The sequence below is a fragment of the Pteropus medius genome, unplaced genomic scaffold (assembly GCF_902729225.1).
Source record: "Pteropus medius unplaced genomic scaffold, Ma_sr-lr_union100, whole genome shotgun sequence".
Classification (NCBI taxonomy): Eukaryota; Metazoa; Chordata; class Mammalia; order Chiroptera; family Pteropodidae; genus Pteropus; species Pteropus medius.
Window position 1 is genome coordinate 33,391,902 of NW_024340696.1, and position 17,717 is coordinate 33,409,618.

The window sequence follows — 17,717 nt, forward strand, 5'->3', positions numbered from 1 at the left end:
TATAGTCCATTCATCTATCTTCCTATATATAAGCCAGAGGTCTTTATTATGATGGATATTTATCATTTTCTTGTGGTTCTATTAGTTTTTGCTTTATGTATTTTGAGGCTATTTTAAATTGGTATATACAAGATTAGATTTTAATTTGTAGTGAGTTGATTCTTTAAGAATTTAAGTAGTGTTCTCTAGCCCTGATCCTGCTTGCTTTTTCTTAAAGTCTATTTTCTCTTATGTGAATATAACTATTTCAGCTGCCCTTTGGAAAATATATATATACCCAGTGTATCTACTTTACTCTTTCACTTTCAAACTCTGTGTCCTTAGGTTTTAGGTGTGTTCCTTGTAAACAACTTGTTGCTGGATTACTTTTTCCAATTTGAATTTTCTTTAAACTGAAGAATTTAGTCTTGATTAAGCACTATCAAAATCCAATCCCAGTAGCACTCCCTTAGCTCCTGCCAGTATATGCTAATTATTACATTTCTGGCTTCTAGTCTTTTCCCTTATCAGGCCCAGCACATCCACAGCCAGGCTCTGCGAGGATTTAACCCTAGCTACAGGCCTGACAGCCACAAAGTGGGTGGGAGCAGTTATTGTCTGAGCAGGGAGGCGTAGGGGTTAGGTAGCAGCCTCTGCAGCATCTTCTAGCATAAGAAGTGACTTATTGGGGAAGAAAGGGCTACCGCAAAATCAGGAGTAGGGATTGCAAAGTCAACATCCTCATGGCATGTTGCAAGGTTCTAGGTTTTCTCTACCAGGGCCTTGACTTTCACAAAACAGAACTTGGCTGAACATTTAAGTCTCTGAAACTCTGTGACTACAACAATTATACGTTTAGCTTGAAGCACAGCTTTCAACCTAGGCCTCCTTGTAAGCTCCCCAGAGATACCTTGGCTCTCATATTTCAGCACTAACAGTTTGATAACAACCCTCGGCCACATTCTTCTGTTGTGTGGATAACCACAACCTAGCAGCAACCAGCCAACTCTGCTCTTCTTGTAGATATCGTTCTCCCCCTATTTATCAAATACCTGCCTCACTGAACTTCTAGAGAATTCCTCTCCATGGGGATATTTGCTCAAGTTACCACCTGTGTCTGGGGTCTCCAAGACCACCCTCACACTGAGTGATCTGCTAGAAGGACCCACAGAACCAAGCATATATAACTGTACTCACAACTATGATTTCTTACAGAGAAAGAACATCAAACAAAATCAGCCAAGGGAAAAGGCAATGAACAAACCAGAGGAAACCAAGCACAAGTTCTAAGGGTCTTGACCCAATAGTCACATGGCACAACCATAATTCCTTCAACAATGATGTGTAACATATATACTGTCCACCAGGGAAGCTTGCCCAAGCCCGGGCATAGGTGGCCAGGGTTTTATGGAGCTCAGCCATGTAGGTGTGGTCTGTCTAGCATGTACCAAAATTTCAGATACCCAGAGGGAAACCAGGTGTTCAACATAAACTTTATTGCTTGTACAAACATTGCAGGCACAGTAAACTGCCCTTATCAGTTAATAAATGGAGGAGAACATGCCTGAAATCCCAATTGTTAAACATTAGCCAAAGGCGAACCTTGCATGCAGGTCTTTATAAGGAAAGCAGGTTTAGGTCTGCTATGCTAACTCTTTTTTCTGCACACCATCTGTGAAATATTTAATAACTGAGCCATGACCTTGTGCCAAGGAGTACATATACCACACTTACCGACCAGGATGTCATCCTCTTCATCCTTTGGGTGGGAGATGAGCCAGCTCCTAATCTCCGATTAACCTGTTTGCTCACATCTCACTCCTGGTCTACTTTTGTTAGTCTGGGTCCTCCAAGAAGCAGACGCAAGACGAAGAAGCAGATACCAAGACCAAGAAGGGATAAGCTGTGTAATAGATTTAATAGAGGCAACACTGGTAAGGAAAAATAGGGAAAGAGGAAGGTTGGATGAAAGCAACTTAGAGAATAATGTAATTGTACGGGAGTCTAACAAGACCTCCAGAGTCCTCAAGCCGAAGTCAAGGAGTCATAAGATCCCTCTCAAGATCAGTCCTTGGCTGAAGGCAGCGTGAGAAGCGGAGCCTCTGCATGAACACAGGGATGGGTTTCAGAGTGCAGCAGCTAGGCGGGCCTTCACTGTGTTATGCTCCCACCTGTTGGAGATCTGAGTCACACTTTTGTGGCTGCCACCACAATGATTATGGCTCTCAAAATACACTTGAAAAATATTCACTATCAAACAAATATTTAGTACTAACAGTACACAGGTTGCAATACTTTTTAGTTAAGTGTTATAAAACCACCTAAAATAGAACACTGATTAACAATGAAAATATGAATAATCTTTCACATTACATTAACTGAACAATAGTCTATGGATGAATTCTGGAGAAAAGACATTTCCAAATTGCTTTGTGAATTGGGAGTTTAAACTGATATGGACAGCATTCTGTATTAGTACTAAATCAAGGTTAGTCAATGACAAAAAATGTGTTACAAAATGTTTGTAACTCAAATAATTTTCTGAAATATGATTTATATTAATAGAGTAAATAGCATTTGTAAGTTTATCTTCCAGATTGACCTCAAATACCTTTAGCAAAAAAAAAGGCATTCCTACACATTTTACACGACGTTCTTATGTGGACAATAAATGACCATATGTAAAACTTCTGAGGTAAAGAAACAGAGCAACGTTTACAGATGTTTCTAAAAATTATTTTACACATAATTTGGGAACTTCTAAACTGTATACACTTAGATGATAAAGTAGAATAATATTTTCTTTAGTATCTAATATTATCTAACAGGATTGGTTTTCTAATTTTTATTAATGTTATCCTCATAGATAACATTGGCCATCAATATTTATAACACAAAATTAACCCAAGGAGACTATAGAGTTTTTGCCATCTGCTAAGTTTCAACAGAAAGCTGGTCCCCATAGTTGCTCTGGCAATTCCTTCCAACCAACATGTTTTTAACTAACTCAGATTAAACAGTTCCTAAGATCAAACAGTTAATTCCTACCAGAAAATAAATTGTTCTACCATATTAACTAGGTTCGCCCTTTGCATGCAGCTTATGACTTGGTACAAACAACAGAAGCTACTAGAAATAAACAATAAACAAAAATATAAGACGTGAAAGATAAAGTTTACTTTTAAAAAAATGAGATCAATATCATTTTCATGTAGAAGATGCCATTTTTATTTACAGGCTAATAAAAAAAATATTAAACTCAACTTAACTAGATATAATACATTTGTCATAAATCCTACAGATGTGAGGCCTACCTAAGTGGAAGACTGGATAGGTGGGATAATGGATTACATAATAAGGATATCAAATAATGTGTAGCTTACACATGAAAACATTAGTCCACTGTGGAGGTGGGGTGAGGAATAAAACCAGCACCAAGACAAGCTGTGCTAACTTTTGGCAACTGTTCAGTTATAATTACCAAGACACAAAATTTTCAACTCTCTTAAATCTAATTTAACATGTCTCATAACCCAAATGTTGTTTTTCCATCATATTCACAACAGATACTATAAAAAAGAATTTAGAGGTTAACATGTAAATATATACACACACACATACAACCCTTACCCCTTACTGAAAATTTTTTCTCAGCTACTGTGCGTATGTGCATTTGTATACGTTTTCCTTTTTAAATGTAACAACTATGCAACAATTCTCTCCTTATCTGTTTGGTTTTGTCCTAAAAACTTGACTGTTGAGTTTCCTATAAATGTGGAAATATAAAAACTGCTTCTCATTTAGTCCTTTGGAAAAAGTCTATAATTCTTAGTTCATCCCCCCAAAATCATATATTCTGAAATAAACTTTTAACTGGGTACTTTTTAAACATCTAACAGGATGCTCACAGTAGCATCTGAGCAATAGTGCTCTCATGTAGGCTTGTACACCAAGGTTAAACAGGAATGAAAAGGGAACTGACCTGTGTGAACAATTTTAAATTTTAAACTACACAGAAATTTTTTTATTCTTCTTATCAGGTCCTTGAAAGAAGTTATATCATAACCATTTCATACAATCGTTTATATTACATATCATTCTCATAGATATGCCAGTTCAAGGGTCTAAAAAAATTCTTTATAAACTTATTAGATAGGTCTTAAAAATCAAAAGGTTTTAGCTAATAGTTCCTAAGAATTCAGTCACAGTAGATAAAAGACATTCTCTGAAAAAAATGTCATGGTCATCCCATTCTGGACTGTGTTTTAAAAATATAAAATGTGGTTTCAAGTCACAACCAAAAAGTTTTCAGATATGCTACAATATAAATCTTTTGGCTAAATAAATACACTAGCTAAAATCTAGTTTGCAGATCTCATGTCATGCATGGGAATGAATAAGGAAAAACATTTTTTTTCTTTTAAGAGGCCTAGCCTAGCATGTCAGGAACAAACAATAACATGTAGCTTGCTTATTCAGTTGTGCAATTAAATACTAACTTTTGCTTAGAGGCAATATTATCCTACAAGGTATTTTAATATCAGTAACAATATATACTATGAAGTACATTTCTATTACAAATTAACATGGTGACATAACAGATGAACAAAACCACCCAAAACAAACCATAAATGAGCAATAGTTAAAACATAAAATTTATAAATAGCAAAACCATCAAATAAAGTATATACATTTTATAGATTTACCTATGAAGAAATATATAGTACATCTAGGAAAGACAACAAAATGTGTTGTATATCACATTACATCTGAATATTACAAATGAAGAACAAATTCAAATAATACTCTGAAAGCCTTGTAGGCTTTCCCCCACTTAATATTCTCTTAAATGCCTATCCTTTAAAACAGTGATGTTGGGAAAAACTATCACCCCTTTTAAAGCAGTATTTTCACTTTCTCGCGGGGTACAGTGGCCTGCAGAACAGTAAATAAGAACAAGTACTCCATGCTTAATACTGGGATAACAGAATTAGCAAATCTGTAGTTCACATATGAAAAGCACTTTAGCCAAACTTACACTGACATGAAAAGCCAACCAGAACAATTACTGTATCAAAAGGTTTTCACCTTATCTTTCCCACCAGTACCGCAGCTTTTTAGATGACTGGCAAATCAGTTACTTTCAGAGAAAACTGTTTAATGCAATGTGTTTTGTTAACACAGTAATAAATTTGAGCTTTTACTGCCAGAAAAATGTATCTTTTGAGTGCCAGGACAATTACATCAAGACAAGTTTTATGAACAACTCAAAATGTATAAAACTGTCTTTTGTGGATCCTAGAAAAAAACATTTGAGATTAAACATTAATAATGTAATGTTCCAATACCACGCACACAGATCAACATAATTGAGAACAGATATTTCACATCCATCTGCATTTCTTTTAAAAACCAGAAAAGTACAATGTACATTACTTTTCGGAAACTATTTCTAGTGCAGCACTGATTGATAAAGGATTGCTTAAACAAAACTATTTTGTACTGCACTGAATAAAACTGAAAGGCAAACTTATTACAATAAGTAATCATTAAGAACTGATTTAGATATCGGGATGCAAAATATATTTAAAAAAACAAACAAACCAACCATCTTTCAGTTTAAAAAAAATTAAGTCAAATCTACATTTCTGTAATTCATTGAGTCAAGTTCTGTCCTTTGAAACACCACACTTAACATTTTGGAATATATAATATAAATTCATTTATTCCCTTGTATTTAAAGGCTATTTCTTATAAAATATCAGTTTGCGCTATCCTTCTACTAAATGGAAAAGGAACCAAAACAGTAGTGCTTCATTTAGTACTTAAGAGCCCAATAACATTCCTTTAGGAAACACATGCTTTGGTGCTTTACAATTTTTTAAGAAAATCAAAATTGCTTTACATGCAATAGCCAATTATGGTATACCACAGAAAACAGGGAGTTATGCATTTAGAATTGTTCACATGAAGCCCTGAGGTACCCGCCTTTCATTTAGGCAACGAACAGCCTCCCTTGACCTTGTATAGTCTTTGTCCCATCTTCCCTAGTGCCCCAAATTCGGAAAAGTCTGATTAACAATCTTGAGTGGGGATACAGTCAATTTAATAAGATTTTTTATGATACAGACTGTGTAGATCATCTAATTTAGAAGCACCATCTTCTAGCGGAGTTTCACTTGAAGTTCCTAGGTCTCCATTTTCATGTCCATCGGTGACTGCCTTCTTATTAAATCCTAAAAGAGAAAAAAGAAGCAGTCATTTTCTAGAGTAAAAACAATAAAAAAGGGTCTTGTGATTTTAATGAACAATAACATAGGAATGCTCACTGTAATTAATAGTAATATGAGGCAAACAATGGGGCCCTAAATTAGTCAAGTTGGCAGTTTCTGAAGAAGAAATTTTTCATTCTTACAGTAAATATCAAATATTATTTTGATTTTAAAAATATTACTTCTTGGATATATCTAAAAATTGTAAAACTTTTCACACCAAATTTTCTATGAAACTTAGAATAAATGCAATTGTAAAATTCAGTCAATTTTACTTATACAAATATCTATTAAATTAAATTATAAATTTTATTTTTCTTTTACATTTTGCTTTAAGATTATTTAACTTCACTTCACTAAGGTACATACTAGTTTATTGCTAAAACTCTAGTTTGTTGGTAAGACAATGTCCAGATACAATTTAAAACTGATTTTGCTTTATCTACAAAATAGATAATAGGCTTTCAAATAAATCAGAGTTGACTACATCATTTATTTAGTGAGCTATGAAGTATGGACATATGCTAAACAAAACCCAATGGATTTATTTTTTATGAGTTGAGTCCATTAATAGTAATATATCCTAAGAGCATCCATTTTTTGTTGAGTATCATTTTAATTGGTCTGCAATTTACATAGGTGACAAAGTATTTTAGCCTCGGTTGAAAAAAAAAAAAGGAACGAGACTTCTAATTCTGAGAGAAAATAGTAGAAAGGCTGAAAGATAATGAAATTACAGGGAGAGCAGCCTAACAGTATAAGGTTTTAACATATTGCCACAGTTTGTTTAAGATGCACAAGAATAATCGTTACTGCTGTCTCTACGTAGATAACTCATACAAGTTTACCAGAAGGGCACCAGTTCATCAGTTCACTATAAAACTCTATGCCAGAAGTTCTCAACTTTTTGGTCTCAGGATACCTTTGTAATCTTTAAAAAGAACTGAGGGCTCTGAAGAGCTTTTGGTAATGCTGATTATTAATGTTATGTGGGTTATCGATATTTACCATACTAGTAATAAAAACTGAGAAATCTAAAAAAAAATTGCTTTGTTAAAAATGACGAAAACCTCAAAAATGTTAACATAAATAACATATTTGTTTAGTGAAACTATATTTTCAAACTAAATTTAGTTAGAAGAATAGCATTATTTCACAGTTTTGCAAATATCCTTAATGTCTGGCTTTACAAAAGATAGCTGTATTCTCATATTTGCTTCTGCTCAGTCTGTTACAAGTATGAAAAAAGTTCACTCTCACACAAACATGTAGTTGGAAAAAGGAAGAGTAGCTTGATAGCCCTTTCAGGTAACTGTTAATATTCTTCTTGATATTATACCAAAATCTGACAACACAATTTAAAATCATATCAATAAACTTTTTGCATTGTTAACATTAAAATCCATTTGTCTGCCTTGTACTTTGAATGGCTTTCCCATGCAGCATTTTGTAACACCACATACTGGTCATTTGAAAAATATTAGATCACTGAGTTATGTAGCAATTCTAAAAGCTAATGCATTTCATTTTACTATATCAAAAAACCACATTCATTAATCATCACCAATCTTATCAGAAAAGTTCTTTAAGTGTGGAACAACTCTTGAGATCGTGGTGGTTGATGCATGCATGTTTTATGAAATCCTAATTTTCACTTGAAAACTCACATTTTATCACTGGCAATACTGTCAGTTGTTTTTCTTGAAGTAATGAACTCACTTTGTTCATTTAAAAAAAATGGCTGCCAAATCGCCTGAGCAAACATAACTTGTCATTCTTTCAAGTAAAAATTGTCTTCCATTAAAAAAATGGCTAATTCAGCTAGCAACTTAATCACTCAAGTAACTTTTCATTGAGACCAGCACCTTGGTTCAGCACACAGACTAAGTGCTTTTTGCACACTTCCCATGTCATCACACAGAATATAAAAGGCAGTTGTACTCAATAGTCAAGATTTAATAAAATGAACAGTTTTTACTATATCATCAAGGATATTCTTAAGTGAAACTAGCATTTTCTTCTTTTTCTTTTTAACTCTGAGTGGATGGCAAGGAAGAAAACAATGATTACTAGCACAGTAGTGCCACTGCCTTGATTCATACTAAAGCACCAGTAATTTTATCCCCATTGTTTTCGTACCATCAGTGTAAATATCAACACAGCAAAAAAAAAAAAAAAAAGACAAATGGTTTCTTAGTATTTTTATGAAAAATTCTAATATCACGAACCCTCTGAAAGGTCTCAGGGACCCCCTCAGAGAACCATAGATGACAATTTAATAACTACTGCTCTATGTAAAAGAAAGTGTTAGAATTTTTCTATACAATATGAGTAAATTATAGAGATGAAATTAAACCAAAAATCCTCACAATCACATATCCGGATTATAATAATCATAAAACTACAGTCTAATCCCTTACTCACATTTCACCTGTAACTCATTGTATTATGAGAAGAATTTGCATTAAGATAGCAAGATAACATTAAAGTAGCTTTACTCTAAAAGGCATGTTGGTCTTTGTTCAGAGTCTAGAAAACTTGAATTTTATTTATTTTTAAAGGATCACTTGTAGTTCAATGACTGGTAACGTACCTGTTTTAAAGTCCAACATACATCTAGAAAAACTAATATGCAGATAAAATTCCGACAGTTATTGGTGTACAATAAAACTACAAGCAAGAAAAGGCTATTCATTCAGTTAATGACGTTGTCCCCATTACTAAAACAGTGTTACTGAAAAACATCTGAGGCATTCATACTGCAAAATTTTATTAATAACTACATTAATAAGAACTTTCAGAGTGACTTTTACCTTGTAACACTTTGATTTCCCCACTTGTGTCTTTGCAGCTAGCTCCAGGGTTACTACCTCCCTCTAACTCGTCAAGGTACAAACGGTAACGATGTCCACTCTCATCTTCATACTCTACATTTTCATCATCAGAATCCACTTCAGGAGCCACATAAACTACTTCAAATTCAATCTCACCTGTCTGAAATGAGGAAAGAAAATTAGGAAGTCAAGTTATTCTAACTGTAATTGAAAAACGGATTTCTAAATTCTTTGTAGTGGAAGACAAGTGAAGAGCAGCACTTAAGACCTCAGATGCAGCTCCTTTCAAGACAACAAACAATAAAATTCTAGAATCTCAAGAGGGTGAAGAGGACTTCGAGGCTGGTGTGTCCAGACCAACCTCATGAATCCTCTATAAGTAATTTTCTTATAATACTGCAGTAGGTCTTTCTACTGTTCACAGTATTTTCGTTAATAGGCCTAAAATTAAAAAGGATGCTTAACTATTCAATTTATAGAATTTTGAAGATTTTCAATTTAAGAGTCATTTTGTCATTTTGTGCTTTATATAGCAATTCAGCAGATTTATCTAAATAGTCAGATATTAAAGTTGTACCTGATGTCATCACACAAACTTTTCCTTGACTAATTTAAGAAATCTCTCTAAAATGACAAATTTTGTTTCTTACTGACGAGGTCTTGAACCTTTTCTTAATTTTCACTGAATATCAGACATAGTGTTAATCAAGGTATTCTGTTCAGTAATAATAGTAGTCACTGTATTCACTGTGCAAAATTATATCCTTCAATCCTCAGGATAACCCTATTGTAGTCTCTTTTACATAAATGAAAAACCTTAGTGAGTCCTGGAGAAAGCAGATAATTTTCCCAATATGATGAACAAGTAAAACAGAAAAATAGAAATTTGACTCTTTGTTCTTCTAGATTAAATGTATATTTGTATAATTATTAATAACAACTTTATGTTCAAATAAAAAAGTTGATTATTTTATAAGTTATAATTGTCATTTAATAAAAGACTACAATCATTACACGTGATGAGTCTGGTATCTGCAACTCTGAAAATTATGGCCTGCCTTTGCTTAAAAGCAAGCATGTTTTTTTTGTTTGTTTGTTTGTTTGTTTGTTTTTTTACTGCTACTCGCTGTTAGTCTCTTTGGTGCTCCTTTCTTCTCAGCAGTTTAAGGTTATGCTTCATAATTTTAATATGTGCTTATCGTTTCCTTAAAACTCTTTATGACTGCCTATTTGTATCTCCTTTACCACAGCTGCCATTCAACCCATTCTCGTACTACTGGATGACAGCCAAGTTGGGTTGAGAAGACACTAGCTTAAAGAGGCACGGCTGCATTCTTAGATCTCCCTTATCAGACAATGCTTTTTAAAAAAGCATTTTGGGGAGACAGATAATAATGCAGTGGTTTTTGGTAAAGTTCTAGGTGACAGAAGTAGGTTTGTGGGTGGCTGTCACAGAAACACAGATTTTAGGATTACTATAATGAAGAGCTTTCTAAAAATCAGCAATGTTCCACAATGGAATGGACTGCTTTATCATCAAGTTATTCTTTTAATGTAATTATTTAATTAGAGATATTGCAGAGATTTATGCATCATGTAGAGTTGAGCCAAATGAGCTATAAATTCACTTTCAAGTCTGAGATTCAATTCTACACTGGCTTATCACACTGATGATCCAACAAACATTTCAAGTAGTACCAATGCCTCTCCAATTCCTCAACCCTATTCTTGAAGGAAAAACAAAACAAATCTTAAGTACACTAAATAATAAATACGACTTCTGGATATGGATCTCAACTCTATAATTTGCTCTGCAACTTTGAAAAAATCATTTATTTCTCTAAGAATCTTAGCCTACTCATTTTAAATAAGAGGGTTGGGCTAAATGACTTCTAAGGACTCTTTTAGTTCTAACATTTATGACTATAAAATAAATCCACTTCTAGCACTGTTTTTTCTATAATACTTCATATTTGTATAATGCTTTTGTCATTAATGATGTTTTGCTCTCTAAGAGTTAGGTCCTGTTCCGAGCACTTTATATGTATTAACATACGTAATCCTTACAGCTCACTACAGCACTGGACACTACAGCACAGAGGATGTAAGTAACTTGCTTAAAGTTATACAACTTTAAAAGAAAATAAAAAAAGAAAAGAAAATCTCCCATTTCAGTAAATCAGGCTGAATGTCTTCTATAAAAATCTCAAATTAAAAGAAACTGTTATCTATATATAAACACTTTACTATTTGAGAAATCTCCTAGGGAAGTATAAAATATTCAATAGATTCAGAAAGAATCAATTGATAGATCCAATTTAAATTGCATAAAGGGAACCTACCTGCTGGGAAAGAATGGTTACAGCTTCTTTATGTTTTGTATCCCTTAGGTTAACTCCATTAACAGCCAAAATAGCATCTCCAACGTGTAGGCCTCCACATCTATCAGCAGGTTGCCCTGGGTGGATCTCAGAAATAAGGATTGGAACACCATGTTCCTTCCCACCCTGATGAAAAAAACAAAACAAAACAAAACAGGGCAGTAAATTTAGTTTACTCTTTGTATAACCACAGACTATTCAAACAATAAAATATTTTCTTCAAACTATATTTCAAAAGCACCTATACTATCTATAAATGCTGAGTGAAATCTTATTTGCTGCTTAAGTAATGATAAATTGTGAGTATCAAAGGGTTACCTCTTAGTAAACGATTAATAACATACATGTGCTTTTTCTAAAAGCATTCTAGAGCCAAACAAAACAAAACAAAAACCTACAACTGGCTAAACTCTTTTAAATATAAATAAAAATATTTGATGTACTAGTAGTCTACAGCACTATTAGATTTTATCGAATCTAAATCACTATAAATGGTATAAGACATTCCATTCTTTTATGTACCACAAAAATAATTTTAAGATCATAAGATGAATCTCAATTTCAGATGTTAAAGCGCAAAAAATATGCAATGTAGAAATGATGAAATGCAGTATTTAGTATCAATCACTCTCCATCCTGTAACACAGTTATTTGTGTGTATCTTATTTCTCCTACTAAATTTTTGAGGGCAGTGCATTTGAAAAGGTAGGTAATTCAATAAATATTCATTAGATAAACTTTTTATGGTAAGAAACATTCTTACATTAAGCAATACCAGAAAGTAAATGAATTTATGCAGTGCCTAAGCATTACCAAATGAAAATTAGTGTAAAACCACCTTATTCATTCATCTGGAACAAAGCACTGAATAACAGCAAAATGACTCCAAATATATGTATTTTATAAAAGATTGCTCACAGGAATGGTGCCCAAAACAACTCTTTATAAAAGCATCAAATTTAAAAAGGATGAATGTTTGGACCCAAAAGTTAGTCAAATCTGACAGCAAAGAAGTGAGATAAAGATAACATACACGCTAGAGAAAAAAACTATGTATTCTGGAGCCATTTAACATAGAAGAAAACGGTCATATCCATTCCCAAAGGATTCTAGAGGCATCACAGAATATGGTACAGAACTATGAAAAATGTTAAACTATGCTTATTAAAGGTATAGTTAACAGTTATTAGGAAGATTTACATACAAAAAATAAGTTTACAAAAAAAGTTTACACAAAAAGATTGGCCATGGGGGCAAATTTAATTATTTAGTAAATATATCCAGAATACTTTGTCAATGATGTTCAATGAAGGAGCATGATTATACTAGGTAACTATAGAAAAGAAGACTGGAAGCACTACTTCTTACTGTAATTGAAATGCCAAGGCCTTCGTGATCTTCCTTAAGGAGGAGAACTTTTCTGATGGGACCAACACCTTGGCTTTTCTTTAAAGAGTCTTGATCCTTATTGGGGAGGTGGGGGAAGAAGAAGAATTAGTATTATTTAAATAATATGCCAAATAGAGTAAACTCATGCTATATAACTAGTTTTTATTATTATTTTTTAAACTTGTTTTTATTAAACAAAGAAATCTTCCTTAATTTCCTGCAATGGATACACAGCATAGTGTTAGGAAAGTAATTAATGGATAAAATGGAAAAGTGAAAATAGCTGTTCTGTTAATATAGTGAAATGTATAGATGATTTTCTCACTCTTCTGTCACATTCTCTTAACACTGATATATCTCTTTTTAAATTGTAGGACATTACAAAAAAATTGCCAGGAATTAATTGATAAACAAATGCCTTCGAGAAATGAAAGCGGGTAATTGTTTACCTTCACTGGAAAATATCTTTAAGATCTACATCCATTTTAACTGATTTGTACAACTGCAAAACCAATTACCAAACAGATCCTTCATTACTTTTTCATTCCTTTGAGCTCCAGAGTCTACCTTTTAAATAAAGGAGCTTGCTCCATTAATAATTCTTCCTCTGGTACCTTTCCTCTTCTCCTGTTTACTAAGCTCCTTCTCTATTCAGCATATAAACAAACCTCTTTATTTTAAAGCCTCTTATAGCTTTAAAATACTGATCATGTACAAACTCAAAACAAAATGAAAATCCTTCAATCTTTACTTATCTTCTTTAGCTACTATCCTCCTCCATCCTTCCTTAATCTTCACACAAAATTAATCCTCACTGCATCTACTTCCTTGTCTCCCACATTCATTACTCCAAACACTGTAATTAGGGTTTTGTTGCCACTTGCTCCACTAAAATTGTATTCTCTACAGTATCTGGTAACCAGTATGGTTACATCCAATGAAGACCTTTTAGTCACTACTCTAACCTTCAGAAAGTAAATACTGTTCACTACCTTCTCCTTGAAACCCTCTCTCTTCCATTTCCTTCGTTTCCATTACACTTCTTTCCCAGATAGCTTGTATCTGATAGGTCACCAAAGGAAGGAACCTGAGATGGAGCTATTTCCTCCATAAAAGTTTCTTTTCATCCTTGTCCTCCTTTTTAACTTCTACATACTTTTCCTGGGTGACGTAATCAATTCCATAGTTTCGATTATAAACAGATGGATGATTTGCCTAATATTTCTTTTTTAAAACTAAATTTATCGAGGTGACACTGGTTAATAAAATTATAGTTTTCAAGCGTACGATTCGATAATACATCATCTGTATAATATTGTATTGTGTGTTCACCACCCAAAGTCAAATCTCTTTCCATCACCATATATTTGACCCCTTTTACCCTTATCTACCACCCTCCCACCGCCCTTTTCTCTCTGGTAACAACTCAACTATTACCTATTTGTCTAGTTCATTTGTTACTTTCAATTTTATATCCCACACATAAGTGCAATCATATGGTTCTCAACTTTGTCTAACTTATTTCACTTAGTATGATAATCTCAAGATCTATCCATGATGTCATCTAATATTTCTTCAACTCTGACTTATCTCATGAATTCCCAAGTCATATATCCAACTAGATACATCTTGGCTGTCCACTGGCACTTCATACACTACACGTCTAAAACTGATATCACCCTCCTTTTCCCCATAACCTTCCTTTTCTTTTATATGCTTTATAAATGAATGGCATCAACTCACTCAGTTGCCCAAACCAAAACCTAGTCTTCTCACTTACCTACTTAACCAAAAGCAGTGAGTCAACAAGTCCTCTTGATTTTAATTCTATCAAACCTGTCCTTCCATTCAAATGCTCTTCCTTTATTCTCATCACTTTCTCCTTAAATTATTATAGTATCTAAGGTATCCCCTCATCTTCAATGTGACCCCCTTCCAACATATCCTCTTAACTATACCAAGTGTCAAACATATTAAACCTTATTAAATTTAAAAATCCCATGATTATCAGGTTAAAGTTCAAACTCCTTTATTTAGCATAAAGTAACTTTTGTTATATGGCCCCTGCTTAGAAGTTAACAGGCACCGCCAATATCCCAGAAAAGACAACGGTACGTGTAAGTGCTTAAAGCCAGCCCCACTTCTCTCTCACCAACTCCCTGTACATGTCACTCCTTACAATAACCTTTGCATTATTAAAGGCAAAAAATAATTTTACTATTTCAGGCCATGCTTTATCTGATTTTAAGATATGTGAGCCACTGGGTAGGATTTAACATGCTTCTATTATATTACAGTCTGTATTATCAGACAGCTGTTATAATGAAATTTGATAAATATTTATCTAGATAAAAAGGAATGCTCCTGTACATGAAGGCTAAAGAAGTAGACAATTGAACACTGATCTCAAATTCCATCTTAATTCAAGAACAAACAGGTGTAAATGTTAGTTCAGAAACTACATTTGCATCTAGTTACCAAAAATTCCATTAAAGAACCACTCAAAAACATCTGCCAATTTATCAGTATGACCACACACTCTCTGCTAAGCTTAAAACAAATTTAAATATGTCTAATCATGATCCAGGAAAATTTTGAAATATAAGCCAAAGTACTAGTAATATGCATTTATTAGCAATAGTTCACTGTCTTCAGAAGTATCACTTCTAGGGCATTAGTAAATCTGTAGAGAGCTATGGGTTGTTGACACTTTTAAATATGTATCTGTTTTAAATAAATCTAATCCACTTTCACTTTTTAATTTAAGGTTTTAAATACTAGTAGAAGGACTTTCGATTAAAAAAAAAAAAAAAAAAAAGAAGAGGTTGAGTGAGAAACAGTGGCAAAGCAAACATACGTGGCCCGGTGGTGCCTGCATTGGTCGTTTTAGGTCATTACGTCCTCTACAAGCTCTAATGACAGTTTTGTGACGATGCAAATGTATTTCAGCTTCCAACTGGTTCCAAAGCTTATCATGAGCAGGTCCCTTCATATCTCGTCCTAGTAACTGTATTTGTTGGACCCTTTATATTGGGAAAAGAGTTAATTTGATTAGTTCTTCATTATGCGTACTATAGAAAGAATTCAGAAGAATTACTGAACATAATAAGTTTTTGTATAAACCTAAGTTAGTAATAAAACCAATACACAGGAACTTTCCAATGTCTATCTCTCTGATTTAAAAAGATATGAAACTCTGAAAAAAAACAATATCTTCAAGGGAAAACCATTTTAAAAAAGGCATAAATGCGACCTTCTTTAGTCATAAATTTAATTCAAATACATTTAAGAAACCATTTATAAGAAGAATGTCACTTAACATGTGCTTCATGTCTTGCATGCACAATCAAGGTAGGTCATCGAACTCAGATACTATTGAATACTAGTCTTTAGATGAGGCTAACTGTAACTGTACAAAAACATTTCATCTAAAGAGTTTCTTTTCCAAAAAATGATTATTTTAAATGTACTAAATGTTATTAGAAAATGACATAAATTATTTTTATTTGCTCCACATCAGCTCTAATGTGACATTAAGACAATGAGCAGAAAATTATTTTAGTACTAATAATAAATCATCTAAAGTTTGTAAATAATTCACTGTGCAAGCAGAACTCTATATTGTGATAAAATCACTGTCATTCCAACATGCTTTGAGGGGCACAAAAGGTCAAGTTTCAGTGATCAGAGAAAGAATTCCTTATGAAGTTGTACTGTAACTGTGAACATCATTTGTTATGGTGTCAAGGCGAAATGGTTGAAGAGTGCAGCTGTAGAATTGTTTGCATTTCATAGTTGTTACTACTGTGTGTGTATGTGTGTCTGTGTATAAACCAGAAATACTTATTTAGTATAGCTAAATAAATCTGCAACATATAATGCTAGCAATATTAACAGCTATAATCAACCGTAAAATAATTCTTAGAATAAAGATTAATGTTTCATTTACTACAAGAGATTAAAGTTGACCTCATTAAATATCCAATTTGTCACCTAACAGTATAAGGGTACCTATTTTTCACACACCTTCCTGCCAGTTCCTTATCCAAGTACTTGGCAGCCAGTCTTGCCCCATAAACCTCAGCCTGGAGAACAGCTATATGTCTACGAAGGGCTTCATTCTCTTTTCTCAGCAATTTCACTTCAGCTTCAAGTTGAGCCTCTTTCATTTTTTCTTTTTTGTTTGCTTCAAGCTCTCTCTCCTATTAGAATTAAAAAACATATAAATGAAGAAAATACTTTTAAGACTCTTGTGCAATGGACTATGTTCCATAAAATACACAAAAGCACACAGTCTATGATACTACCAATAAAAGCATAGGATAAAATTACTTCATTTCTATAAGATAGAATGCAAAGACTTGGATCCAGTTCTTTTTAATTAGTACCAAGAGGTTTTGGACCCACTTCTAGTAAGGATACTAAGAGAAGCCGACTTTTCTAAGCTCATGTTATTACATAATAGAAGTGGCTTCAATTTGCTATTTCCTAAAAATGACTCAAGAAACTAGACTAAAAACAATCACTTTGCTGGTTGTGCCAAAATATTTATTTAATTTTAATGCAACAATTCCATAAAGCAAGTCAAAATCATTTAGTTACATAGAGATCTTCACTATAAAATTTTTATCATAAGCTTGCACGTGAGAAATATTGTTCAATCTACCTTAAAAGTATAAAACACAGGATGTCTATTCCTATGGCTCAAGGGTTACAATTGTACATGCCTTCAGGATCCAAGCAGAGCAAACAAGACAGAGAGGAGTGGAAAATGGAAGGTACGAAATCCTGCCTGAAGGCAGTTAAATTCTAATTCTAATTCTAATTCTAATTCTAATTCTCTCTCTCTCTCTCTCTCTCTC

General features: G+C 33.3%; 1 protein-coding gene across 2 annotated transcripts in view; it reads right to left on the minus strand.

Moving 5' to 3' along the window:
- Positions 1 to 1,878: 1,878 nt before the first annotated feature.
- Positions 1,879 to 17,717, minus strand: part of GOPC (golgi associated PDZ and coiled-coil motif containing) — a 33,882-nt gene continuing 18,043 nt past the window's right edge. For both annotated transcript variants that reach the window (XM_039871144.1, XM_039871148.1), the window contains 6 exons: positions 16,882 to 17,057; positions 15,713 to 15,878; positions 12,835 to 12,930; positions 11,428 to 11,592; positions 9,065 to 9,245; positions 1,879 to 6,215 (listed from right to left, as the gene is read on the minus strand). In XM_039871144.1, the coding sequence (XP_039727078.1) occupies positions 6,085 to 6,215; positions 9,065 to 9,245; positions 11,428 to 11,592; positions 12,835 to 12,930; positions 15,713 to 15,878; positions 16,882 to 17,057 (915 nt within the window). In that variant the 3' untranslated portion in view covers positions 1,879 to 6,084. The remainder of the gene's footprint in view (positions 6,216 to 9,064; positions 9,246 to 11,427; positions 11,593 to 12,834; positions 12,931 to 15,712; positions 15,879 to 16,881; positions 17,058 to 17,717) is intronic.